Raw genomic sequence first — 26,421 nt, 5'->3', positions numbered from 1 at the left:
AGAGGTCGGGGAGGAGAGGACAGGACAGGACAGGACAGGACAGGACAGCTGCCGGCCACGAGCGCCGTCCTGGTGGGGGTCTCAGTGGGCCTGCAGCCCGAGAGTGAGCTTAGCCCCGTCGGCTTTTGCCGGGGGAGACTGTTGAGGGGAGAACAGCTCCGGGTATCCACGGGGGAGACGTCACCCGTGTTTCTAGCCTCGGTGTCGTCTAAGTGTGGTTCCTGTCCTGCCTCCTGAGGCACACGCTGGGGTTTACTTGATGCCGGCCTCCCATTTGCCTCTCAGCCGCTGCTTACCTTTGGTTTTGTAGAAGCGAATTCTCGGTGTCAAACACCCATAAAGATGAAGCCAAATATTGAGCCTCCCGAGAATGTGGAGTGGAGCGGCGCCGAGGCCTCCATGTTCAGGGTGCTCATCGGCACCTACTATGACAACTTCTGCGCCATCGCTAGGCTAATTGGGACCAAAACATGTAGACAGGTAAGCCGGCTGGTAGTGCCAGAGAGAGCTCGGGGAGAGGGCCCGTGTGCAGCCCGGGCTGGGGACTGAGCTCCTGGCTACCTCCTGGGACACTGCCCGCCGAGAGGCCTGAGGGAACGCCCTCCTGTCATGCCGCAGTTTCCCCAGGTTAGGTGTGAAGGTGGCAGTGCCTTCAAGAAGCCGGCAGGGGTGCGGATCTGTGACTCTGGCTCTGAATGTGACCCAGTGCACTGCCCTGCAAGGGGCCGGCGAGGCAGCGGTGGTCTGGCTTCCTGCCATGGCCCCAGCACGTAGACGCTCCCTGGAGACCTGCGGCGGTTCTGGGGGCAAGGAACGTCAGGCCAGTTTTCGTGAACCAGGGGCTCACGGGTCTGTGCTCTCGTCAGGTGTATGAATTTCGAGTCAAAGAGTCTAGTATCATCGCCCCAGCCCCCGCCGAGGATGTGGACACCCCTCCTCGGAAGAAGAAGAGGAAACACAGGTGAGTCTGCCCGCCGGGCCTCAGGGAGGGCTGCGGGGCGCTTCCTGGGGGCAGCTGTGGGCGACCCCTGGCAGCTGCTGGCATTTTTTGTGCACTGACCTCACTGTTAGGAGCCGGGGCAGCGGACGGGGGCTCCGCCATGGCCCGGCAGACTTGCCTCAGACGACGGTGCGAGCGCGTGTCTTTAATCAACTCAGGATCAGCGTGCTTTAGGAAGGAGACAGCTTGGGAAATGTCCCCACGGGAGTCCAGGCTTTCGTAGTAGGTGTTGCTAAATTTTCAGTGGGATTTATTTCTGATCACGTAGCTCAGCGGAGTGGCGGCAGATGCCCGAGCTGAGAGAGTAGAAGCCACATGAGAACACGCAGCCGGGTGCGCCCCCCCCCACCCCCGCCGGGGTGCGGTGCTCGTCCTCCTGCTCCCTGGGAAGCCTTACCTTGTTCTCTCTGCTCTTGCAGGTTGTGGGCTGCGCACTGCAGGAAAATACAGCTGAAGAAGGGTGAGCAGCGTTCCCTTCAGCGTCATTAGTCACTTAAAAATGTCGACTTCTCGTTCGTTTTGAGTAGCGACTGCGTTAGTCTGGGAGATTCTGGCGTAACGGACGTCTGTGCACCAGGCCAGCTCGGCGGAGGTCCGGGGGCGCCCTGGCAGCCCGTGCCTGCGGCGTGGAGGCCGGTGGGGCGCCAGCGCGCACCCTGGCCGGGGGTGGTTCTGCCCATCCTGGAGCCGGGCCTAGGGCTGTAGCAAGGCGCCCGCTCCGCTCCCTGGGGAGAGCGGCTCCTTGGCCGTGGGTGACTGACCTGCACGCTGTTGTCTTTCCAGACGGCTCCTCCAACCACGTTTACAACTATCAGCCCTGTGACCATCCGCGGCAGCCTTGCGATAGCTCCTGCCCTTGTGTGATCGCACAAAATTTTTGCGAAAAGTTTTGTCAGTGTAGTTCAGAATGTAAGTGTTGCTTCGTGCTGCTGCATGGGAATTGCGAGTAGTCATTTCAGTCACCAGAGAAGGCGGCCGCGTCCCAGTGTCCTTGAGGAACCCCACTGACCCTGCCAGGACCCAGAGCCCCACAGCCCAAGCGTCCTAGGGCTTAGGCGTCTCTGGCCGAGGGAGCGCAGCGGGCAGGTCAGGCCGCAGAGGCCACAGAAGGAGCGCTCCGGTACTTGGTGGGCGCCAGAGATGGCGTCCGAGGTAGGTGGTGTACTCTGCGGAGTCGAGGAATGTGAGCGGGGATCCCAGAAGTGTCTGCGCCTGTGGACGAGAACGTGGGTATTATGAGCCCCGCCCCCTCCACACCTGTTTCGTGTAGAGCTGTCATGCCCTTGAAACCTGGAGCTGGGCTGGCCTCTGCTGCGGGAGGCCCCTCAGCCCCGTGCTTGCTCCTGCTGTTCTGCGAGTTTTTCTGTGGTGGTGGTGGTGGTGATGAAGAACGTCTCTCTCAAGGTCAGAACCGCTTTCCCGGATGCCGGTGCAAAGCCCAGTGCAACACCAAGCAGTGCCCATGCTACCTGGCTGTCCGAGAGTGCGACCCTGACCTCTGTCTCACCTGCGGGGCTGCTGACCACTGGGATAGTAAAAATGTGTCCTGCAAGAACTGCAGCATCCAGCGGGGCTCCAAAAAGGTAGGTGGGGCGCCTCCAGGGGATCCTGTCAGTGCCAGGGCGGTCTCAGGCCAGTCAGCTGAGACCCTGAGGCACCGCCCCGCCCTGCGCATCACCCTGCCCCCCGCCCCCGCCCCCAGAGCACTGTACTTGGCACGAGAGGAGCCCTTAGTAGTACCACATTTGGAGTAAGCAGCATTTGCCTAGTTCCGCAACAGATGGAATTTCTTTGTACGTTTAGTCGTCAGAACTAGTACATTTAGGGCCTCCCCGGTGGTGCAGCGGGTGGAGCGCAGTGCTGTGCAGCTCTCTGCAGCGCAGGTTTTATTCCCAGCAGGCCAGCCAGGGAGCTACCCACATGGCGTGGCAGACCTCTCCTGTCACCCTGCTGCTCCCTCAGCAGTGTGTGTCAGTAGCTCCACCTGTTCTGCTCCCCACTCAGTCTGTGGTGAATCCTCACCCCCCTCCCCTCTGGCCTGCACCCCAGCTCTTGTATAAAAATAAATCTTTAAAAAAAAAAAAAGAATAGTAAACTTCCCTGGTGTCCCTGGTGCCGAGTGCAGCAGCACTCCCGTCCCGGGCAGGGCTGTCCTCGTCGGCCAGGCTCTAGGTTCCTTGGGGTGTAGCGTGAGGTTCCCATGGAGGCTTTGCCGTCTCCGTTCCTGTTTCTTTAATCACCTTGAAAACAACCAGCCAGAGTTACAGAGCAGCAGCCTGGGAACCAGAGGCAGGTGGCTTGTGTGGTCAGGAATTTTACTCCTGTATCTTATTTTTCAGGGTAAATGATGTGTTTCTTCTCCCCTAATCACCTTTGTAACAGTAAAAGCCAACATGGTACATACATACAGAGCTATATGTAGTTTCGTACATACATACCAGGCGCTGAACGCAGTCCTTCGCTCTCAGGTGTTAGGAATAATTAACCCCATTTTATAGGTAAGGAAACGCCAAGTTCAAAGACTTAAGGAGGGCCTCCCCGGGGGCGCAGCGGTTGAGCGCGGGGTTGCGAAGCTGCCCGCAGCCTCTGCGGCGCCGGTTCGATCCCCGGCTGCTCCCCGGCCACCGGAGGAGGGTCCCGCATGGCGCGCAGACCTCTCCTGCCGCCCGCTGCTCCCCTCAGCAGTGTCCTTCGGTCCTTCTGCCTGCTCTGCTCCCCGCTCTGGCTCTGGTGAATTCTCTCACCCTCCCGCGCCTCTGACTGTACCCAGTGCTTGTATAAATAAATCAATCTTATAAAAAAAAAAAAAAGACTTAAAAGGAGCAGAAATTCAAGTTCGGACCTTCTGCCCCAGACCAGCCCCAGGCGCTGTGGTATCTTGAGATCACGCCATTGGCCAGAGGATACAGGCCCTTTGTGCTAGAAAATCTGGGGGTGGGGCTGATCTGCTCACCCCAACAGCCTTGCAGTGGCTTCTGTGACGGCATCGGACCCCAGGCGGTTAATGTCCACTCAGGCCCTCAGGTCGCCGTGGTGGTAGTGCCCCCGGCACATCGTTCCAACCAAAAAATCTCACCATTTCTCAACCACGCCATCCTTACTGTAGTGCGAGAAACTCCCTCTGTTCACAAAGTGGGTAATTCTGCTCATGCTGACGTGTGCGCCTCCAGAAACCCTTTGATCCCTACAACAGAAAAGATAACTGATGTTTTTCTATCACTGGGTTTTATCTACTTAGCAGTACTCTGTTCACATGCCGCTCAGGGAGGGAGCTGGGAACGCACCGGACGGTGCCGAGGCGGGGCTGGAATGGCCTGGGCCATCAGGGACACGTCTTGAAAGGAAATGTACAATGAAAGCAGAATAATGCGCCAGCAAAGGTCGTCGTACTGGCTGAGGCCTGCGTGCTGGCCCACAGGCCCCTGCCACCTCCTGGCGGCCGCGTGCTCTGGGGAGGGAGGAAGCAGCTGGGGCGAGACGTGGGGCCTGGGGAGCAGCAGAGGCCCCTGGAGAGCCGGAAGGGCCGTGGCTGGACTTGAAGGAGCAAGGGGTCGGGGTCCCGGGGAGCGGACTTGGTCTCCTGTGTCACATTCAAGGTGAACGTGGGTGCGGAACTCACGTTGCCGACGTGCAGCGGCGGTCAGCCCTGGGCCGTGCCCTCAGCGCGGGCGCACCTCGGCCTTCCTCCCCGCGGCCTTCATTCTGCTGTAGAGCAGGTCTGGGGGTTTGCAGTGACCAGCCGTGGTTGAGCTGCCACCCGCCCACTCTTGCTCTCCTTGTTTGACTGTGATTCTGCTTCGTTCTCTAGCATTTGCTGTTGGCACCGTCCGACGTGGCGGGCTGGGGCATCTTCATCAAAGACCCTGTGCAGAAGAACGAGTTCATCTCCGAGTACTGCGGTGAGGTGAGGCCTGGTCCAGCTCCGCGGGGGTGACGCACCCCTCCCGGGGCTGGGTTTGCGCAGATCCGTTGGGTTCGATGAACTTGGACTTGGCTCCCGCAGGTGGGTTTGGTCTAAAGCGTCTGTGTCAGTCCCGGTCAGTTTTTGCCACAGCGGACCCTGGGGAGAACATCACAGTCTCTCCTCCTTGATCCTTGGCCCGATGCACGAGGACGCAGCAACTGGGGCCTGCTGACGACTTTCCGAGCAGTGACTTGGGTGTGGAAATTCCTGAGTCGAAACTGAACGGGACCGAGTGAAGTGCCACACCGCCCCCGGCCGGGCGTCTTGGGGGTGGCCCGGAAGTCCAGAGGCGACCGGGCCTGGTCGTCACCTCCAAAACGGCCTGTGCCCTGTCTTTTCAGATCATTTCCCAAGATGAGGCAGACAGGAGAGGGAAAGTGTACGATAAATACATGTGCAGCTTCCTCTTCAACTTGAATAACGGTAGGTCTCTGCGGCCGAGGGCGTCTGGGTTGCCGTTGGGCGCCTTCCCCTCCGTGTCCGCGCCGGCCCCCGTCCCGGCAGGCGGGTGCGTGCCAGGGGCGTGAGTGTCGCGCGCGCTCGGCTGGCCTCGGACCGGAGAAGGGCAGGGCGCCGCTGTGCTCTGGGGGGGCGCGCGGGGGTGACGGCGTCAGGCCCGAGCTGCCCATGAACATGGGGACAAAGTTCCAAGTGTGAAAGCAGCATTTGGATCCCACCCTCCGCGGCGTGTGCTCGGGAGGCAGGGCTTCCGCGCTCCCTGGTCTACGCACCTCCGAAGGCAAAGCCGAGGGTTCCGGAATGATGACCGCTTCGTCGTTGGATCTACCACCAGAGTTGTTCACTGGCTTGTGCTATTTTTTCCTCTTTAGATTTTGTGGTGGACGCAACCCGCAAGGGCAATAAAATCCGTTTTGCGAATCATTCGGTGAATCCGAACTGCTATGCAAAAGGTGAGCGTCTCAGCAGCCCGGTCACCCCCGCCGACACCGCTGGGATGGGGGGCGGCGGGGGGCTGCCCGTCCCTGACGCCTGTCTCTTTCCAGTCATGATGGTCAACGGCGACCACAGGATAGGGATTTTTGCGAAGAGGGCCATCCAGACTGGCGAAGAGCTCTTCTTCGATTACAGGTTGGTGGCGGGCGCCGGGGCGTAGCCGTAGCCAAGTACACATCCTTGAAAATGCCACGAGAAAGCCCCCGTTTCCTCCTGCAGGCGGTGGGCCCTGATGGCGTGTGCCTGGCCCTGGGCTCGCCTTCTGGAGCGGACGGTCTCGCGCTCACAGGGGCAGCCTCAGCGGCGCGGCAGGGCAGGGCAGGCCCGTCCCGCCGGCCACGCTGCGCCTGTGTCCCCCGCCCCATTCGGAAACTCCCGAGCGCGGAGTTGCTTGAACCAGGGCCCGTGGTGGAGGGCAGAGCCTGTGACCCCAGGCGGGGCGCCAGGGGTGGGGGTGCCTTCTGCTCGCCACAGCCTGGTTCTTTCAGCTGCTGCTCTTGGCCCTGGCCACCGGGGCCTGAGTCGCTGCACTTCTGGAGCCAGGCCCGAGCGTCCCCGCCGCGTTGGCGCCCTGCGGGCCGGAGGCGCTCACGGCTTTCTCGTGTCCTTCCAGATACAGCCAGGCGGATGCCCTCAAGTACGTGGGCATCGAACGAGAAATGGAAATTCCTTGACCTCTGCTACCTCCTCCCCCTCCTCCTCCACGGAACAGCTGCCTTAGCTTCAGGAACCTCGAGTACTGTGGGCGATCTGGAAACAGAAAATACAGTTTGGAATTCTGAATTTGCGAAGTACTGTAAGAATAATTTATAGTGATGAGTTTAAAAAATCAACTTTTTATTGCCTTCTCACCAGCTGCAAAGTGTTTTGTACCAGTGAATTTTTGCAATAATGCAGTGTGGTACATTTTTCAACTTTGAATAAAGATACTTGAACTTCTCGTGGGGTGTGTTTCCTGCAGCTGCGCCGGCTGAGAAAACGCCTCTGATCCCTCTAGTTCCGCGGGGACGCGGGCACGGGGTCGTTGCGGGGAGTCACCCCCGGGGCACGCACCCAGCGCAGGGGGTCAGGCGGTGGGGAAGTAGCGGCGCTGCGGGGGTGGGGGCCTGCACACCCCACCGTGCTTACCCCGAACGGTCCAGCCCCGGAGCAGGAGAGACGTTTTCCTCACGTGCAAATGAAACCTCGGGGACACACGCCGGCCGCACCAGCCACGTTTCCCGCCACAGCGGCCCCAGGGCAGCCGGCCACTGTAAGCGGCGGGAAGAACACACACGTGGAGCCGAACACGCTACGGGGTCACCAGTGAGAGCAGGAAAAGGCAGAAAAATGACCCCAAAACCGGGGTGGGGGGGCGTGCGGCAGCCTCCGGACGGACGGGCGCCGCCAGCACCGCAGGGGGCCTGGGGCGGCTCCCGAGAGGAGCCCTGGCGGCCAGAGCACCGGGAGGACACGGAACCGCGGCCCCGCCCCAGGCAGACACGAACGTCACCGGACCAGATGACGCGACGCGAAGCCCAGAGTCGGACGGAAACCGCGAGAGTAAAGTCAGAAATAAGGGAACGAGACGGCGGAAGGGCCGCGAGACCAGTTAGCAGCTGCTTCGAGCAAAACCAAAGCCGGCAAACCCGATTACCCTCGCGGAGGAGGAGGAGAGCGGGCACGAGGGGGCCCGGCTCTGCTGCGGGGACGGCCCAGAAGACACGCACCCCTTCCTCGGCGCGCGCCCCTCTGGGCCCGGCTCGCGAGACATCAGCCCCAGACCAGGAGCCGAGCCGCGCTCAGGGCCGGCCACACGGACGAGCATCTAGGGCCGGGGCGGCAGGCGTCCCCGTGGGGGCTACCCGACGCCCGTAGCTGAAGGGGGGGCGCGTCTCGGCTCCCCAGGTCAGCAGGGCTGACGCGCAGTCCGGACAAGGGCGCCGCGAGAGGCCGCCTCAGGCCCGCGTCTCCGAGCACAGCTGCATGACCGGGCCGCGGGCGTCAGCAGCGCAAGGTAGACGCTCACGCAGCACGACGGGTTTGTGAGGGGGGCTGAGTGGGGGGCCGCGTGTCAATCCCGTTCTCCATGCAGAAGGTGACAGCCGGGGGAGGCGGGTTTTAGGCACCTGCGCGGCTCGGGCGCCGTCTAGAAGCTCCAACACGAAACAAAGACCAGGAAACACCGCAGTGCGAGTGGCTTCCTCACCGGCCTGTTGTGCCGGCTTCCCGGCAGCCCTGCACAGCTGCAGTCAGGCCGCAGCGCGGGGTCCTCGTTGCCTTTAGGACGCGTGCGTGACAGAACGTGGGACTCGCCGGAGCAAATACGCGCGGTGCGTGAGCCCAGCGACGCGTGTCCTGTGCTGCTGCCACGGCCACAAGCCCACCGGCCGTCACGCTGGCCACGGCATCGCCCCGCCGCCTCCAGCCACCCCGCATGGTGCCACCACGGCAGCAGCTGCCCGAGCCTGCCCTGCCCTGACGCGGGCCTGCTCAGCGCTTGCCCGCCGCCCCCCATCCTACCCGCTGGGGGCTCCTCGCAGCTGTGGCCTTTCCACCCTAACAGCCACCCCGGCCGCGTGATGGGAGCGCTGCTCGCTTGCGGGGCCGCACCCAGGAGACCCGAGAAGGGCTGGGGCGCCCTTCACAGCAGCTGCGGCTGGATCTCAAGCGCCTCCGCACTTGGCCAGGCCCTGACCAGACCAGGAGGGCGTCCCTCGCTGGCCTCGTGGTGAGGAAAGACAGCGCCCGCACCGGTTTTCAAACACCCTGGAACAAAGATGAATTTGGGGAAAAACTAGGTTTAGGAACTGGTGTCCCTCGTGGTGTGTGTGCACAGCACACACGCGCGCACATGGGTGTGAACAGGGTCACGGAGTTAAGGATCTTACCAGGGTGGAGACGCTTCATCCAGACGGCTGGGGGGAGCCGTTGTCGAGGAGGCGGAGGAGAGCCTGACCGGGCCGCCTGGCCGGCCGCCTGCGGGCCCCTCCCAAGCCTTTTCTCCTCTCAGAGGTCACAGGCCCCGGCCGGAAGCCGGCAGGCCACGCACAGCACCCACCCCCAGCGAGCTCGCAGGCAAACTGGGAGGCACCGCGAGGTGACACTGTCCTGCCTGTCCGGGTTCTCTCCAGTATTTGGTGATTTACTGAAAAATCCAGCTGCCTCAGCTTTCCTGTTCCCCGACGCAGTCCTTCTCGCGCCTTCACCCAGCCCCTCCGCCGACGCACAGCCCCGGGCCTCCCGGTCTCCAGCGGCCTCCGCCAGCCAACACCGCCAGCTACGAAGGGTCATTTAGACGGTGGCCGGGCCGCCAGGGCCTGATGTCCACCCCATCGGAACACGACTCAAAGCTCCTAGTGTCCCCTGAAGGGCCCGTGAGCTCCGGGCGCACTGAACTAGCTGCTTTACTCCTTCGGGCCTCTTAGAAGCCGTCCCGGGAGGGTCACGCATCGCCTGGCGCAGGGCATCTAACACGTGCCGCGCGCTGAAGGCCTCCCGAACCCCGGGCAGGTCAAAAAGGGCCCGGTCCACACTCACCTGTTGAGTCCACCTGCCCTGGCAGGCGCGTGGCTGTGAAGGTAACATCAAGTTAACTGTCACGTCACTGGGATTTCTAGAATGATCTTCAGAATTTTCCTCTGGTAACACCTAAACTTTGTAAAAGTAGAAGAGGTCCGTCAGCTTGACAGGCTCAGTGACGTCCCGTGAAACTCCAGGGGCCCCTTGGTCCTCTATCTCCTGCTCCCCTGTGCCCGTTCCCCGGGCCTGCAGGTTCTCAGGCTGCTGCTGACCAGCAAGTGGACAGCAGAGTCCAGCCCGGGGACACCTGCTCCTTCAGCTGCGGGGGGTGTGAGGGGGGATTCCTCCCAGGACTGTGCTCGGGTACCCCTGAGCAGCTTAGGGAGGTGACATCACCCTGAAAACACCTTCCTCACAGGACACCTCTACCTCCGAGGGCAGGGGGTGTGCAGGCCCTGCGCCACCCCCACTGGGCTAGGGCAGTTGGGGGAGAACGGGGGCCTCCACGGGGAACAGGACCTTCGCCGGAGGGGCGAGGCAGGCCCACAGGACTGAACTGAGGCGGTGGGGTGCCCGTCCCAGCCCACCCGGCCCCTGGGCCTCCACTCCCTGGCACTCACCTCAGGCACTTCTGACCCTGGAGGGCCTGGAAACACCGGCGAGAGCTCTCACGGACACGCCCCGCGGACGCCCCGCCAGCAGGCAGGAGCCGCGGCTGCTGTGCAGCTTCTGGGCGCAGAGGTGGCAAGTCGGGCGTGAGGACCTAGTGTCCCCTGAAGGGCCTGTGAGCGCCGGGCGCACTGAACTAGCTGCTTTACTCCTCCGGGCCTCTCGGAAGCCGTCCCGGGAGGCTTCTAATTCCCCTCCTGCTGCTTCCTGCTTCGTACGCCGAGTTGCTCACGGGAGGGCTGCCCCGAAGCCCTTGGCTCAGTGACACCACTGGCCCCTGCACTCGCCCGGAAGGCGGCGTCCACAGCGCAGCCGCCCGCTGCACTGCTCCGTCTGCTTCACCGCTACTTCTAAAATGTCCTGGGTATCCGCGAGGAGGCGGCTCTGGCCTCTTCCTCGTCCACTCTCTTCGCGTCGCGTTGGGTGTCGCCTGGCCCACGTCCCGGGGGCCGCATCAAGCAGGCAGCTGCGGGCGAGGGGGGCTCCACGTGGCTCCCGCCGTCCGCCGCCGGGGAAGGGACCGCAGGGGTCTTAGCGAGAAACGAGGCCGGCCTGGCTCGGGGCGCCGCGGACACCGGAGTGGACGGCAGGCTGCGGCTGCGGCTGGCGCGCGTGGCCGTTGCGTCTCTGCCTTCCTGGGGCCGATGGGGTGACGGGGCCACTCGGCAGACAGGAACCACGCGCGGGCCTGAGGGGGGGGCCCCGGTGTGCAGCACGACCGACGGCGTCTCAGGAACCAGCCCCGGTGTTGGGAGAAAATGAATTACAAACATCACACGGGCTTGCAATTTGAAGATGCTAAAGATGCCTACAGAATGCAGCCTTTTCCACTACAGGAAGACACTGGGAATATAAATTTGCACAATCATTATAGCTTTTATTTACATATAGAAATTAGTAAACCTTGAAACAAAAGCAAATGCGACTTGTACAGAAATCCTTTAATTTTCTTTATTTTCACACATTAAAAAATGAAACACACTATACAAATGGTTTTCCATAGCAGGTTACACGTGGGTCCAGTCAGACTTGCTCTCCAAGGGCTGCAGGCGGCGCCCGGCGGCCGGGGGGGAGATGCGGGGCGGGCGCCCTCCCCGGGTCAGGCTCGATGGCGTCGGCGTCCATATTTACAGACTTGAAATGTGTCAATCCTGAGCGGTTCTGATGTGCGCCTGAGACCGGCGGGGGGGAGCCGGGGTCTCGGTCTTGAACAGGGAGTCCCGACGGGGCAGGCTGGCTGCTGCGGACGTGGCGGTCTCCGCTCCTCCGCCGGGTACCGGGCGCTGCGGGTCGGACGGCGAGACCCTCCCCGGAGGCTAAGCCAAGTAGCTGTAGGTGTCCTTCTCGCCGTCGACGCGCTCCAAGTACTCCTTCTCGATCAGAATGTCGATGCATTTCTGGGGGGTGTTTTTTAGAAACGGAGCAGTAGTGAAAGGGGGAGCAAAACACGTTTATCATCAGACCAGGAACCGGCCACCCTCGTGTGGGTCCCGCCCACGACAGCCCGGGGTGGGGGGCAGCAAGCTCGCCCCCAAGGTGAAGCCTGCAGCGTCTCTTCCTCATCTTCCTCGAGGGTGACACGAGTCCTCCAGAGCTGGCCCGGAGCCGTGGCCTCCCACACCGGAACAGGGTAGGGGCTGCCGAAGCCCTTTGGGCCAGACTCCCCCTTAATGAGCACATCACTAGCAGGAAGCGGGGTGGCTTCCTGGAACAAACTGGCTCGTGGCCAGATACAGGCCAGGCGCCATGCCCCCACCTCAGGACCGCCTCCACCCACGCGTGCCTCCTCCCGCCCTGAACAGCCCACGGGTGATACCCGAAACCGAGCACGCCAGGGGACCCGCTGGGTGACCCTGGGCCTCCGCTGTGAACACCAGAACCACCGACACAGGCCCGGTGGAGGGGGCGCTGGAGCGGGGGGGGGCTCGGCCAGGGTCCAGCCCGGCGGGGGGCCGGCTCTGCAGCGGGCTCCCATCCGCGCGTCTCTGGATCGTGTCAGCACAAAGCTGAGGCCTCAAGCCTCCTCTGCAGACATCCACGCGCGCGATACGCTCCTTCCCACGAAACAGCGACCAGGCCCTCTCGTTACGGCTTCTCTACCCGCCAGTGCAGGCCTGCGCCCCACCCCCTGTACCTTGATGACGGGGACCCGCGGCTTGAACCTCGAGGACAGCTGCGTGAGGACCTCGCCAAGGAGCTGCTGGTGTTTGAGGACCTTCCGCATTTTCATAATCCTCACAATCGCCGCCTGGAAACCAAGTCAGGAAAGCAGGTGCGTTAAGCGTGACACCACCCGTCCTGACCGAAGGCCGCCGAGGCACCACCCGTGCCCACGCGGTGACGTCCCAGCAGGTAACGAACAGCTGATGCCACGCGCTGAGGTCTTAGGGACAAGCGAACGCCTGAGCCCAGCCACAGGCATTAAGACAACAGCGAACAGCAGCTCTGGACGGCCCGCCCAGGCCGCCGCCTGCCCGCTTCATTGGCCGCTTCTCTTTGCTTCCCAACACTTCTCTGCCGGTGCGGCCCAGCCCCTCCGCGCCCCGCGCCCACCGCGGGCACCTGGATCAGCAGCTTGCGGTCCTCCTCGATGTTCTTGTGCGTGGTCTCCTGCTCCTGCTTCTGTTCGGTCTTCATCGGCACGTTGATGTTGACCCTTAACTTCTTACTGTCAAGGAAACGGCGGACACGCGTCACCCCTGGTCTACAAGGCAGGCAGGCGTCGCGTCTCTGGGGAGTGCCTGGCACCCCCGTGGGGGCGCCCGTGCCGACCCGCCTCCCGCTGCGGTGTCACCACCACCCACCACCTCCTCTGCGAAGGAAAACGCCCCCGACCCCAACGCCAGGGGCTCCTCCCGGGCGGCCCCGAGCCGGGTATCTGGGCCCCGGGAGACTCAGCCCCTCCGCCGGCCCCCCACCCCGCGCCTCACCAGGTGAAATGCAGCCAGAGACCAGACTCTCTGGGTGAGTCATTTAAGGGTTTTCTTTATTTTCCAAATAAAGAACCCAAAAGCCAGTCAAATGGAGAAGCACGCAGGCTCGGGGGAAGGGAAGGTCTACGCCAGACCCCTGAGCCGGCCGGGGCAGCCCCCCGGGGCCCCAGCTCCCACCTGCAGCCAGACCAGGGGCTGAGGGTGAGAACCACCTGCTCAGCAGATTCTCCTTACTTTTTATAACCGAGATATAATTTTATTAAGGTATCTGGCTTCAGTTCCACTTCATCGACATTCGCGTTTTCATCCTCCAAGACCTGCAGGGAACAAGTGTCACCGCGCTGCAGCTCGGGGAGCGGCTCCCCCGCGGAACGTGAGAAGGGCGCGAACGTACCAGTAACTTCGACTTCAGCAGAATCTGCAGGACTTGCGCCAAGATGTCCTGCAACGGAGGGAAGAGACGGTCGGGGGAGGCAGTTCTCCCTCCGGAGGAAGCAGCAGCCACACAGGCAGCTCCGCAGCCCACTTTTCCACCCAAAACCACAGCCCCTCAGACAGAAGACACACCCGAAGGGGAGAGAGGCGCTCCCGAGAACGCCCCCAAACTCACGACCTCTCTGAACCCACTTCTGAAAGGGAAATCACCCCTTTCTGCGCTGCCCCCCAGGAGAAAAGCTGCTGGCTCCGTTACGCGTGAATCCCGGAACCACGCCGCTGCCCCAACCACACGGACGAGGCCTCCGCGTCCCGAGCTCATCCCGGACACTGGCCGCTGCAGACGGTCTCCGGCGGCTCTGCCCGCCCTCCCCGTGCCCTCGGCGCCTCCTGTCCTGATCCCAGGGAGCAGGAGGGCACCGCCGCGGCCCCCGTGCCCGGGGGCCTCGCTTACTACCCCCCCCCCAAGGACTTCACTCCGGTCAGGGAGTGCACGTTAAAGCTGCTGGAGTGAGATGCCTCTGCCGGGGAGCCAGCCTGGAGAGCCGCTGGTCACGTGGAGGGCAGGCGTGACGAAGGCGTCCCTTCAGGAGCCAATGCCGACGAGCGATGTCCAAGGCAGGGGCGAGCGCGGCCACTCCCACAGAAGGCTCCACGCCAGGCCTTGGAGGGACAGGCCAGCGTCCTGACTGGACAGCCAAGCCCAGGTGGGCCAGATGGACCTGCCCCTCTGGTCAGGGGCTGAAAGGCAGCGCCTCCCCGGGCGCGGGGCAAGCGAAGCCCCCACCCTAACTCAGCCTCCGCCCTCGACAGGAGCGAGGGATGAGGAAGGACTGACACACAGGGGGGCAGAAACTCATGTTGTTACTAGAACTCGAAAGTAAGTTGGAGAACGATTTAAAAATGCGTGGCTTTTCTAATTCACATTCTGCAAGGTCAGTGTCATACCCTGAAATCACATCCAGACAAGAAAATTGTCCACAAAACACAAGCAAGCCAAGCCCAGCAGCACACAGCAGGTGCTGACAGACAGCATGACCGGGCAGGTTTATTCCGAGAAGGCGATGGTGGGTTAGCCCAACTGCGCAGCCGGCGTGACAACACGTTAACACACGCACACAGCTGCCTCAGCAGAGCAGGAGAAGCACTCTGGCAAAATCCAATTCCTTTTCATGACCAAACCACTCGACAAAGCAGAAACGGAAGGGTATCTTTTCTCACTAGTAAAGGGCGGCCAGGGAGCCACAGCCAACCGTGAAAAACGGATCCTCATCATTTCTATTGGACATTGTACCAGAAATTCTATCCGGAGCAATCAGGCAAGAAAGAGGAAGAAAAGGGATCCGACCCAGTAAGAAAGGGAGGGTGAAACTCTATTTGCAGATGACAAGACTGAACGACGACTCGCCCTAGAGAATTCACCCAGAATGTATCAGGATAAATGCGTTCAGCAAGGCTGCAGGGTCCAAGAGGAAGAGAATAACCAGTTGTATTTCTCGAACACCAGCAATGGACACGCCGTTTCCTCTGCAGCAGCACCAGATACAACACAACGCTGACCAAAGGCGTCTGAGACTTGCACGCTAGAAGCTATGACGGACGTAACTGAAGTTGTCCAAGTTGGAACTTTCAAATTAAGGGCAACCCAAATCAATGGGGAGACGTCGCACGTCCATGAGTAAGAGGACTTCGTAGCGCAGGCTGTCCACACCCCCGCCCCCATGCAATCCTTACCACCGTCCCAGCTGCCGCTTCTGCTAACCCCGGACCTTGCGCGCAAAGGCGAGGGGGCAGACGCCAGCGCGCTCCTCAAAGCGGGCAGCGCTGGAGGCCTCCGCTCCAAAACTCAGTACCAACAACAGCAAAAAACAGAACGTGGCAGGACAAAGCCAAGGATCAGGATGAAGACACAGATGGGTGGGAAACCGGGGAATCCAGAAACAGTCGCCCTCCGGAGGGGTCCTGACCGCGACGGGGCTGCCCGGACCCTCCGCAGGGCGAGAACGTCTGGCCCTGGAGAGACCGCGGCCCTGAGATACCGACGGCAGACGCGCAAGCAACACCAGGAAAAATAAAAGCGGACGTCATCAAAATCAAGACAGGAAGTGCAGAGAGAGCCCGCGGGCTGGAAGGAGCGGGCGGCCGGCGCCCAGCAAGGTGCTGCTGCGCAGAACACGCGGGCGGGCGCTGTGGGATGGCGGCTTTTATGTGTTATGAAATACAGCGCCGTGAAAAGTGCCTAAACACTTAAGCACAAGCAACAAAATGAAAAATAAGCTGGGACTACATGAAACCAAAAAGCTTTCGGCAAACACAAGAGGTGGCCGAGGAAAGAGGAAGGCCCGCGCGCGCACGCCTGACGCGGGGCGGTGGACTACTGCGGCAGCTCAGGACTCAAACAGCAAAACCCCCCCAATCATCCAATAAAAAATGGGCAAAACCCACCCAAACCAAGGAAAAAACCTCAATAGACTTTTCTTCCAGAGAAGACACCCAGGGGCTAACAGGCAGGGAGGGTGCTGACGTCCCCGGTCGCCAGCCAGCACCCAACGGGCACCAGCGCAGCTCACGCGTCAGGACGAGGGCTGGGGGGTGTGTGGTGCCCCGACAACTTCCTTAAGACGCTGACGAGCCCATGGGCGCGCTCGCGCGGGGAATGTGCCCAGGGGGACACACCGCGCCTGATGGCACAGGTGGCCGAGGGCCTGGGCTCCGCGAGGCAGGTCAGTCGGAGACGCCGCCAGCCCCGCTCACGCACAGACTCAACAGAGCCAGATGCACCAACGGCTCAAAGGTGGGGTCCCCAGGGTGGGGGGTCGTCAGGAAGTACAGATGGGCAGCCCCGCACCGACGGCCGCTCAGACAGATGGCCAGGCCCACCCACAGGGGGAGACCGTGGCATGAGAGGACGCTGTGAGCGGGTTCCCAGCGTCCACGGCAAAGATCCGACGGGCTCCATCAAATGCTCCACAAACCGGAGACGTGAAGTGAGACTGAAGCTGCGCATTAGGAAAAGCTCTGCTGGAGGGAGCCGAGGACGGGCCAAACACAGGAGGGACGCCCGTCGCGTGCCCAGTAGGGGCAGCTTTGTGACGAACACAGAAGGAAACCTCCGTGCAGGAGCACACTCTCAGGCCGAGCACACAGCCCACCCCCCTCGCCGCCGCCTGCACCCAGGGCGCGGCAGGTACCATTTTGATCTGGGTGCTGTCGGTCAGCTGCTGCACGGCGTACGCGTCCTCTGTGTTGTACTGCAGCAGGATGGCCATCTGGAACGTGGACGCCTTCGGGGTTCCCCAATGAAAGAAAAAGGAGAGTTAAATGTGCGGAAAACTCCAGAAACACAGCCCACGTCTGAAGGCCTTGTTTACACAACTAACTCTTCAGACAGACGCCAAACATAAAGGCCAGTTCAAAGGGAGTCGTGCCGAAGGCACAGCCGCCACGCTTCCCGCCTGCTGAAGCCAGCGACTGCACTTCCGTCTAAGGCGTCCCGTCCCTGTGATACACACCACACACACGCGCGCCCTCTGGCCCACAGAGAAAGGCAAGCCACCAGCCACAGATTTGTTTTTGCACAAACGTGGAAGAAAACTGCCTCTGGTCGCACCGTTGACCTCAGGTGACCGGCACATGGGCTGCGCCCGTGTCCTGAAACGGATGTCCATGGGGTCTCCTGATAGCACCCTCTCCACAACCCAGAACCCCCCGCTCCCCCCACACGCCTTGGCAAGTCGCTCTGTGAGAGGAGCCAGGCATCCATGGCACCTTTCATTTAATTTTCACACTTCCTGCGCGTGAGCGCCGACAGAGGACCCGGCGCCTGATACTCAGGTGTACCCTAAGGTCTGGGCCACGGAGGAGGAGGATTCAGCCGCTGCCCCCAACTCTGGGCCAAGGCCTGCTGCCGCCTTCTGCATCACGGGACGGGGGTCTCTCGCCTGTCTTCACTTCACTTAGACTTAAAAAACACCCAAACCAAGAGGGCTCTTACCTGCAGAGTGTATCTGTTCTTGAAGCAGTTTGTTACCAGTTCTCCCTTAGACAGCTGATACAGCCACGTCAGCTTTCTGCCGCTGTGACGACTGGCATAAAAAGCTGTGAACCGCTGGTAACTACGCTCCAGCTGGACGGAAGGAGAGTGGGATTATGTGGAGGGTTTACCTCGTCTTACTCCACAGCCGGCATCTCTAACCGAAGCGCACTGCTCGGGGTTTATGGCACAAACCAGCCCGACACAGGCCAGCGCCGGCGGCCGGCGCTCCCGTGAGCCCACTGCGCGGAGACGCACCGTCCCCACAGGCCATGCTTCAAGACAAGGACGTCAAGATTCACCACAGGTCGAGGCCCCCACCCCGACCGTGAACAGCATGCAAATGACGTGCTCTGTGGAGGTGGCCCAGAGGCAGCCAGTCCTTGGCCCCCGCTGTCCCCTCCCCGCGTGGGCGCCCCTGCTGCCCCGGGGAAACTCCGCAGACCGGGCTGGAGGTGCGTGTGCCAGTCCCCAGCACTAGCCCAGCAGGAGGCGGCTCACCTCGGACGGCAGGGCGAAGGTGCAGGACTGCTGGAAGGGCCACGACCCCGAGCTCAGCACCTGGATGCTGAAGTCCACTGTGGGTGGAAATTAAGGGCACACTCAGCGTCTCCCACGGCGGGGCCAACGCTGCCGTCTGAGGCGAGCGGCTTTGCATTAACACACACTTAGTGAAGACCCCACCCCAATATAAAGCTACTAACAGAACGCATTTAATTTCATTTTAGCCAATCAAAAATAGTAAAAGGTGTGAGTCAGAGATTCTTTTGTTCTAAAGAGTTTTTCATTTTACGTCTAACTCAAAACTCTGACATCAACGGCCTCTCTTGCTTCATCTTCCTTAGTTACCTGCTGTGAGTAACCTCTGGTCACTCAAGGCCCACTGAGCTCGCCAAGCCCAGGGCCACCAGTGCCCTCAACAAAACTTGAGCCACGGGACCCCAGAGGTGATGGCTCACGGCAGGTGTCTGTGCAGCACGTACACTGCGAGCGCACACTGTGTGTGACAGACACGCATGGTGACCATGGACCACAGTCCTTCATCACTAATGCTGACAACCGCCCACTGACTCAACTGTCAAGTTAAATATGGAAGTTCCTTAATTGTGGAAAAATGAAACTCCCATTTTTCATAAAAAAAAACAGGACTCCATCTGATCACACAGCGTAACCCTCCCCCCCACTGGGGGGTGACAGGCTTACGAGGGGAGCCAGCAGGGGCCTGGCCACGCCCCACACCATGCGGAAGCCACAAAGGCTGCGGCGGGATTGTTCCTGACGCCGCCAAACCGGCTTCCACAATTAAAAAAAACGTAGAAATGATCCCAAGGATAGTTTGGGAAACAAAACAAAACACGGACAACCGCATGTGGTGCCCAGGCTGGCAGAGGGCCCGGCTATGTGGCCCTGGCTACAAGCAGGACCCAGGCGCAGCCCAACTGCAGCCACTCGCACAGATGTGCTTGGCACCAGCCCGACCGCACGCCCTGGCGTCATGGCCGTCTGTCCCGGCAGCGTGTCCACCAGTCTGATGTGACACCTGTCACCCCTCATCCGGGCTGGGGGGCAGGGCTCCGAGCTGGGTTACTCACGGTCCAGGGGTTCCGAGTTCGTCAGGTGCTTTTTGAACTGCTCATTCAAATCTTTGCTGACACCAATATCTTGGAACATCCGCTGGAGCTTGGAGGTGTACTCGAAGCCACAGGCTTGCTGAAAGGAAGCAGACAGCGCCATTACCTTCTGCAGAAACATGCATGGACATAGGGAACCTTAGGGTGGCAGCGCGACAGGAGCTTAATTTTATGTAACTATCACTAAGGCTGGAGACACACTTTTACAAGTAATGCACCTATAAACTGAAGAGTTAAGTCTTTAAATACAGACGACTACCACTCAAGCATCTGCGGGTGAGGACTCCTGACACCGGCTGCAGTCGAAGACGACACCATTTGTTCCTTATTCACTCTGGTGGACTGAGTGCCTCTGTGCTCCCTGAGACCCACTGCTGCAGCCCTAGTCCCCAGGATGACGCGGGGCCGGCCGGCACCCAGACCCTGGAGCTGTGCGCACATGCCTGCTGTTTGAGCCTCCCCATCTGTGTGTTTTTGTCACGATAGCCCAAGCTGAAGAAGACACCCACGTCACTACAATTTCAGGGCAGGAGACATGCTCTGTGACACACACAGGCCAGCAGCTCACAGGGCAGTGACTGCAACAGAGGCTGGACACACACTCAACAGCAAGCAGCGCTGAAGCTTTTTCCCCCAGACACAAGGTCATCAACAGTTAGCTAAGCCCAGAGCAGCACCAGACACCCACTCATCCCGAAGCCAGCAGAAGGGGGGCCTCCCTGGTGGTGCAGGGGTTAAAGACAGCGCTCTTAAGCTATCCCCAGCCACTGAGGCTTGAGTTTGATCCCCGGCCAGGGAGCTACCCACAGGGCGCAGCAGACCTCTCCTGTCTCTCCACTGCTCCCCTCAGCAGTGTACTTCGGTCGATCTGCCTGTTCTGTTCCCCACTCTGTCTCTGGTGAATCCTCTCACCCTCTGCACCTCTGGCCTGCACCCCGGCTCTTGTATGCATCAATAAATCTTGGCGGGGGGGAAAGGTGAGCAGGCCCAGGGGCCCCAATGTGGGCAGGGGCTGGAACGCCTGTGAGAATGGACCTGGGACGGCCCATCAGGTCACACCAGGGAGACTTTCCCAGCTGGGACAGAGCTTGGTGTGCAAACTCGTTATCTACTGACGACACGTGGCCCGGAGAAACCAAGAACCTAATGGGGACTTAACAAGCGGAAGGTCTCAAGGAAAGATGAAACCTACCTTCAGCTTGGAGATCATGCTTGCCTCAGCGTCGTCGCTCGCACTGTTCTGATGCACGAGCCTCTTGGCCAGCATCTTGGCGTAGAACTTCTGAAACACGTCTTTGTCCTCTATGTACTTGAAGACAACCATCTAGCAGAGCCACCAAGAGAGCAACTTAGTACCTCACAGCCTCGGTGCCCGGCACGCGGCACGCACACGGCAAGGACACCGCCCCGGGTCTTCACAGACACCATTATCTTCAACCCCTTGAGCCATGCTAAGGTGGTCTAGAATTAGCACGTATGAGGGGAGGACAGATGCTAAAATAAGGCCTGAACACAGGGAGTAAAATCACAGCTTCCAAGTTATCTGACTGACTCAGTTTCTATTCACATTTCCGCCACCCTGCACAATAACCTTAGAACAACCGGAAGACACATGGTCACTGGAAATGGAGGTGATTATTAGGCCTCTTACCACTTGATTGAGCGTATCTTCTAGTTCTGCTTCTTCTGGGTTCTTGGAGCTGAAAAATTTAAGAGAGGACAGTGTTTTAAAACAAATCATTAAATATCACAGGTATCACCTCAGCCAGACTCACTGAAACGACCAGCTCTCTTCAGCTGAGCATGTGGGGAAAGGGAAGGGTTGACTTTCTTCACCTACAGAGACCCGCAGGCTCACACTATGGCTCCACCAGGAGGTAACAGGTTATGAAGCAATGACGTACAATATTCAAGGTGAAAATCAACAGAAGATACTTGTGAAAAGGTCCTTCCAATTGTGGAATTTTCATTTAAGACAGTCAATTTAAACATGTAAATGAGCTTCATTTTAGAAATTGCTTTCTATAATGCTTTGCTTTTCGGGGCACTTTTAAGATATGCTTTAGCTTTAAAAAATTAGAAAGGCGTGGTTTCTTTTCAATGGCCTCATCACGAAAGGCAATGAAGGGTTTAACCACTGCTAAGGGTTGCATTCTGTCTGCGGCTGTCTGTCCGGACGTGACGTGTTCATTCAGTCCCGTGAACCAGTACTGACTGGAAGGCCAGTTTAGGGCAAATGCATTTTCTAAGGTTTTGCTACAAGAGTCCTTCCTAAGAAAGACCTGATGGGCTCTGGCGGGACAGCTGCGTAAAAACAGCTGCGACACCCAGCGCCGGCCCCACCTGCCAGGCCGGCACCTCCCTTTCCTGGAGCGGCCAGCTCAGCGCCCACTCCGCCTAGTCCCCAGCGGTGGTCAGCGCCGTGCTGGCCCGTCTGCACGCTGCCAGCTGCGGCAGCGTCACTCAGATCACATAACCAGAGGCCTGATGAGGTCACTGATGAAAGGACAATGGATTAAAAGACTTTCTGTGTTCTGCAAACAAACTCAAGTACCTTCGTGTCTAAAATTCTGAGAAATGAAATCAGGTCACAAGAGGCCTTTCCACTGTGACGTCTGCTTTCACTGCTGGAGACACAACATCAGAGAAGCTACCAGTAAGCCACACGTTAGACTGGCAGTGCGAGAAATAGGAAAAAAACCCCAAATGCTCAATCCTTTCTGGCCTGGGGAACGGTTTTCTAGCAAAGTGCAAAGAGAAAGTTTCTGGCCAGTGACACGCTCTGCCCGTCTACCAGACGCCACGTCGCGCTCTGCCCGGTGCTGCCAGATGGTGAGTCCCAGCCAACGTATCGAGGCAGCCTTGCATTCTGCCAGCACCATCTCGTCCTGGGAACCGCTCCTTAGTTCACTCACAGATTCACTTTGCTAATGTCTTGAGTTTCAACAATACTGTTGCTAAGTGAGGCTGATTTTCAGTCTTTTTCTTGGGAAGATAAGCACCCCTGGTCTTGCTTATTGCAATGGGGCTGAACTGTTTAAAGGATAATTTATCAGTATCAAAACCAGTAAAATTTGTGGGCCTGGAAACTACTGCAACAACGCTTGTGGATGTGCTGTTTGGAAAAGTAAAATAAATAGGCCGTGATAATTTCTGAAACGAATGCAACTGTTTAGGTGAAAGAGAATTTGAGGAAAACAAAAACACACAAAACCGAGAACATCAAACGAGACCACGGCGGGGCCCGCGTGAGGTCTCGCGGCCTCCAGCTCAGGACACCTACATGCTGGTCAGAGAAACGCCGGTGGAGAGGTAACAAGATGAAAATATGAAGACCGTGAAGCAGCAAACAACTCCCCAAGTGAAGGCAGGTTTGTGAAACACACAGAGCAGCGAAAGTACCAGAATACAAGGAGCTTAAACATCTGTTTTAAAAAACCACCAGTGGGTGCTGACACGAAAGTTCTCAACTGGAGAAACAGGGTGCAGGCCAGGAGGAAGGACCCACCGGGGAGGAGATGAGAAGGGGCTCCTCCTTATAGCACGCGCCGGCAGGGGCGAGGGCGAGAGTGAGGGCCGCCTGACAGGTCGCGCCCCCTGCAGTTCTTCAGGACGTTGGTAACGTAAGGGAAAGTGAGCAGGGTGTGATATAAAACATGAAGTGTGTTTAGGGAAGTAAAGGAGGCATATTAGGCTATTTTCTCAAAAAGAATAAAAGTGACAATTTGATGTATGTAAAATGCAGTATTTTAAATAGGTTTACTAAGAATAAACACAAAGTCACTAATAACTCAGGAAACAGGAAAACTCCAAAAAATCTAAGCTTATACCGAAGGAACTCGAAGAAGAAAAAACACAACCCAAAAGTCAGTGGAAGGAAGGAAATAATAAAAATGATCAAAGGCAGTTTAGGAGACTGTTGACACCAAGAGCTGCTTCACTGGAAAGGTAAGACTGAAAGCCAGGAAGGAGAAGCTACACAGGACACGACAGAAACAGAAAGGACAGAAACAATTACGGCAACAACTGAACAAGCGGGCAAACACGTGGACATCGAGACTATCAGAAGAGAGAGCGAATGGCCGGCGGGGGAGGGCCCGGGCTTCTGGGGAGCCACCGACCACAGGGGTCACCCAGCACCTTTCCTTCTCGGCTGCGTCCAAGGGTCGCAAAGGAGGGAAAACTACCAAACACGTTTTGTGAGACCAACGTCACCTACATGGCAAAACCACACGCAGAAGACACCACGGGCCAGCCCACCCGGCGCCCCGGGACCTGATAGTCTGTCCCCGGGGAAGACACACAGCCGGTCAGGAGGCCCCTGCAGGGCGGCTCATCACCTCCTATTACAGGGGAAGGCGACTCGGGCCTGGGCGTCACCTCACACCTGCGAGAACGACTTTCATCCAGAGACCAGGCAGGGATGGGGAGAGGGAGGCCTGCCTGCCCGCCCGCGTGAGCCGGCGCAGCCTCACGGCAGCAGCGTAAAAATCAAAATCAGAAACTCCACAGGATCCAGCTGTCCCACTCCGGGCATTCGCCTGGGGAACAGGAACCACTAGCTCAAAGAAACACGTACACCCCGTGGTCAACACAGCCTTTTCATAGAGGCCAGGAACTGGCGCCGGAGGATGGAGACGCCGTGCGCGTTCGCGGGGGCACCGCTCAGCCTTAGCAAGACGAAGCCTGCCCTTTGCGACGCGCGTTGAGCGCGTGTTGTGCTTGGTGGAAAAGTCAAATGGAAGAAGACATGATTTCACTCGCGTGGTACACAGAGAAACGAAGAAAAGGAGTTTATTAAGACAAAAGTAGACTTCGAGAGTCTAAGGCCCAATGAGGACAGGGCCGGGAAGCGGGAAGCACGTGCAGGGCCCATCTGGGGCCCGCCCGACACCCGGGCGTCTCCACACACTGTGCTTCAACAAAAGCTCTCAAGGTGAAATTTAAAAAACTTACAATTTAATGTATGTAAAATGTTACTTTATTTTCTCATCCGATAGTTGAGAATTAAAGGGGTTTACTGAGAAAAACACAAGTGACTGGTACCTTTTCTTCAGCAGGGAGTCACAGTATCGAGCCAGCAACTCGGGGGACTTACTGGAGGACTGAGCCATCTTGGTGACCGCGTTGTTGTTGATGAAGCGACCGCAGGCCTGTGGGTCACACGCAGCACAGTTAGGGGGCACGCGGGCTGGTGGGCTCACGCGCCAGAGGCGCCACCCCAGGCACCCACCTTGTCCAGCGCGGCCACAAAGCCAGCATCGTTGTTGAAGGCGGACATGACCAGGGCGTTGTACTTCTTGTGGACGTCCAGCACCGTCTGCACGTACATTTTGGGGTCCTTACGTAGGGAGAAAAAAAATTACAGGGATTAAACTGGATTATCAATTGTTCCTGTAAGACATCTCGACAAAGTTTAGACACTGCCTCAAAGTCTCCATCTTGGCGTCGCCCTCAGAACACACAGGATGTCTGTTTATGTGCAGTAAGAGAAAACACATTCTGGGGACTCAAAATCACTGATTTCAAGCTTGTATGAAAAACAGTGATTTTTCAGGCCTCCCTGGTGGCGCAGCGGTTGAGCGTTGGGTTGCAAAGCTGCCCGCAGCCTCTGCAGCACCAGTTCCATCCCCGCCTGCTCCCCGGCCACTGGAGGAGGGTCCCGCATGGCGCGCAGACCTCTCCTGCCGCCCGCTGCTCCCCTCAGCAGTGTCCTTCGGTCCTTCTGCCTGCTCTGCTCCCTGCTCTGGCTCTGGTGAATTCTCTCACCCTCCCGCGCTTCTGACTGTACCCACTGCTTGTATAAATAAATAAATAAATCTTAAAAAAAGAAAAACAGTGATTTTTAAAAAAATCAAAAGGGATCACAGAAAACAAAGGTTTATGAAACGATAGCTTTGCTTAACTAACATGTGCTGCTCATAATTCATATTCTGGGCTTCGTTGTGGCTGGAGACTAACTGGAGCATATCCTCTGCATGACGCCTGCGCTGCCGATGTGTGAGGATGGCGGCCTGTGGCAGCCCCAGCACCGCTGTCCCCCCAGGAGTCAAACCGGATGGCCCCGGCAGCGCCACTCGCTGTCCTCAAGCTCAGGCTCTGCCAGAACTGGTCCCCACCAGGTGTGCTTGCTGGCAGGCCAGAGTCTGGGGGGGAGGATCTGGATGGACCCACTGGGGACATGCGCTGGAGCGCGAGGTGTGGCACGGGGGAGCCGGGTGACTCCCGACGGCCTGGGCCCGCACCCGTCGCTCCACCGCCGCCCCAGTGCCCGCCTTCTCCCCAGCTCAGGCCGACACCTGGAGATCTTCTCACAGAGCCTGGTGCCAAGTCAGTGCCCTCCCACCCTCCAGAAGGGGCTCAAATTCATCCCTCTAGTAATTCACAGATGTGACACTGAGGCAGCAACCCCCAAAATGGAAGGTGGAAAAGGATTTTAAAACCATATTAAAGACTGTATGTCAGAAATAACGAACATGAAACACGCAGAGCCAGTAACAAGGCACGCTTCTCTGGTTCACATGTAAGTCACAGACCTGCGGCTTCCCTCCCCACAGCTTTCCCACACACGCCCAAGACGGGAGCTCGCAACAGGGATGAAGCGGACACTTAGCCGTCTCTTCAAACTCCAGGCACTGCCTACGCTCGCATCAGAGAAAACCAGCTGAGTGTTCCCGCCCCTGGGGGTGGGTGGGGTGCACAGGCGGGGCCTCTGCAGCCCCCTAGGCCAGCAGGTAATAGTGAGACAACACAAAGGGAAAAAGATGTCAAGAAAGGACGTTCTTAATGCCTAAAAGTTGTGGGGGTTGGGGGGGGTGGGGCTTATGGAGGATTTACTGAGTCCTGACACAGCCACGTGCAGGGCCACGCAGCCTCACGCCCGGCGGCAGTGGCCTGGAGCCTCGGCCCGGCACTTACGTTCAGTGCGGCCTCCCCACACTTCTCAATGGCCGCGAGCCCCTGGTTGTGGATGTGCGTCTCCAGGAGCTTCTTCAGCTCTCCCAGGCCGTCCTGGATCCTGGACACAAGGTTGTACATGCGGCCCAAGTCTGAAAGCAGAAGGCGAACAGGCCTTGCTTACCCACCAAACACACCTGCTCCTGCGAAGGGCGGGCCGCAGGGAGCCAGGCCCCAGGCAGGTGTGCGCGTTCAGCTACAGGGAGGACACCGTCACGCTGCAGCCAAGGCCCTGTGTCCTGCGTGTGAGAAACCATTGGCAGAGGAAAAAATCTCTGTAATCAGAAACGTCATCTGGGGTTTCTGAAACACATTTATTTCAAGAACAAAAAATTTAAGGGGTA

General features: G+C 59.0%; 2 protein-coding genes and 1 long non-coding RNA gene across 9 annotated transcripts in view; 1 reads left to right on the top strand and 2 right to left on the bottom strand.

Moving 5' to 3' along the window:
- Positions 1–6,856, top strand: part of EZH2 (enhancer of zeste 2 polycomb repressive complex 2 subunit) — a 51,713-nt gene extending 44,857 nt beyond the window's left edge. For 4 of the 6 annotated variants that reach the window (XM_037515346.2, XM_037515331.2, XM_054692754.1 and 1 more), the window contains 10 exons: positions 311–480; positions 867–961; positions 1,420–1,460; positions 1,784–1,909; positions 2,405–2,583; positions 4,809–4,904; positions 5,306–5,387; positions 5,795–5,875; positions 5,969–6,053; positions 6,532–6,856. In XM_037515346.2, coding sequence (XP_037371243.1) covers positions 311–480; positions 867–961; positions 1,420–1,460; positions 1,784–1,909; positions 2,405–2,583; positions 4,809–4,904; positions 5,306–5,387; positions 5,795–5,875; positions 5,969–6,053; positions 6,532–6,592 — 1,016 coding nt within the window. In that variant the 3' untranslated portion in view covers positions 6,593–6,856. The remainder of the gene's footprint in view (positions 1–310; positions 481–866; positions 962–1,419; positions 1,461–1,783; positions 1,910–2,404; positions 2,584–4,808; positions 4,905–5,305; positions 5,388–5,794; positions 5,876–5,968; positions 6,054–6,531) is intronic. The other 2 variants (XM_054692756.1, XM_054692755.1) reach the window with 1 other exon arrangement.
- On the bottom strand, positions 2,679–5,471 carry LOC119248866 (uncharacterized). Its single transcript, XR_005125996.2, has 3 exons — positions 4,620–5,471; positions 3,954–4,184; positions 2,679–3,240 (listed from the first exon to the last, which is right to left on the bottom strand). It is a non-coding gene; the product is annotated as an uncharacterized LOC119248866 (long non-coding RNA).
- Positions 6,857–10,935: 4,079 nt separating the features above from the next.
- CUL1 (cullin 1) overlaps positions 10,936–26,421 on the bottom strand; it is a 50,435-nt gene continuing 34,949 nt past the window's right edge. For both annotated transcript variants that reach the window (XM_054692751.1, XM_037515743.2), the window contains exons 9-22: positions 26,039–26,169; positions 24,354–24,461; positions 24,167–24,273; positions 20,772–20,820; positions 20,313–20,444; positions 19,082–19,199; positions 17,991–18,067; positions 17,451–17,582; positions 16,648–16,740; positions 13,416–13,463; positions 13,256–13,338; positions 12,651–12,756; positions 12,223–12,336; positions 10,936–11,485 (exon numbers count right to left, since the gene is read on the bottom strand). In XM_054692751.1, coding sequence (XP_054548726.1) covers positions 11,405–11,485; positions 12,223–12,336; positions 12,651–12,756; positions 13,256–13,338; positions 13,416–13,463; positions 16,648–16,740; positions 17,451–17,582; positions 17,991–18,067; positions 19,082–19,199; positions 20,313–20,444; positions 20,772–20,820; positions 24,167–24,273; positions 24,354–24,461; positions 26,039–26,169 — 1,379 coding nt within the window. In that variant the 3' untranslated portion in view covers positions 10,936–11,404. The remainder of the gene's footprint in view (positions 11,486–12,222; positions 12,337–12,650; positions 12,757–13,255; positions 13,339–13,415; positions 13,464–16,647; positions 16,741–17,450; positions 17,583–17,990; positions 18,068–19,081; positions 19,200–20,312; positions 20,445–20,771; positions 20,821–24,166; positions 24,274–24,353; positions 24,462–26,038; positions 26,170–26,421) is intronic.

Source organism: Talpa occidentalis, unplaced genomic scaffold, assembly GCF_014898055.3.
Source record: "Talpa occidentalis isolate TD23 unplaced genomic scaffold, MPIMG_talOcc4v2.1, whole genome shotgun sequence".
Classification (NCBI taxonomy): domain Eukaryota; kingdom Metazoa; phylum Chordata; class Mammalia; order Eulipotyphla; family Talpidae; genus Talpa; species Talpa occidentalis.
The sequence above is the reverse complement of the archived record's forward strand: the minus strand, read 5'-3'. Positions and strand labels throughout refer to the sequence as shown.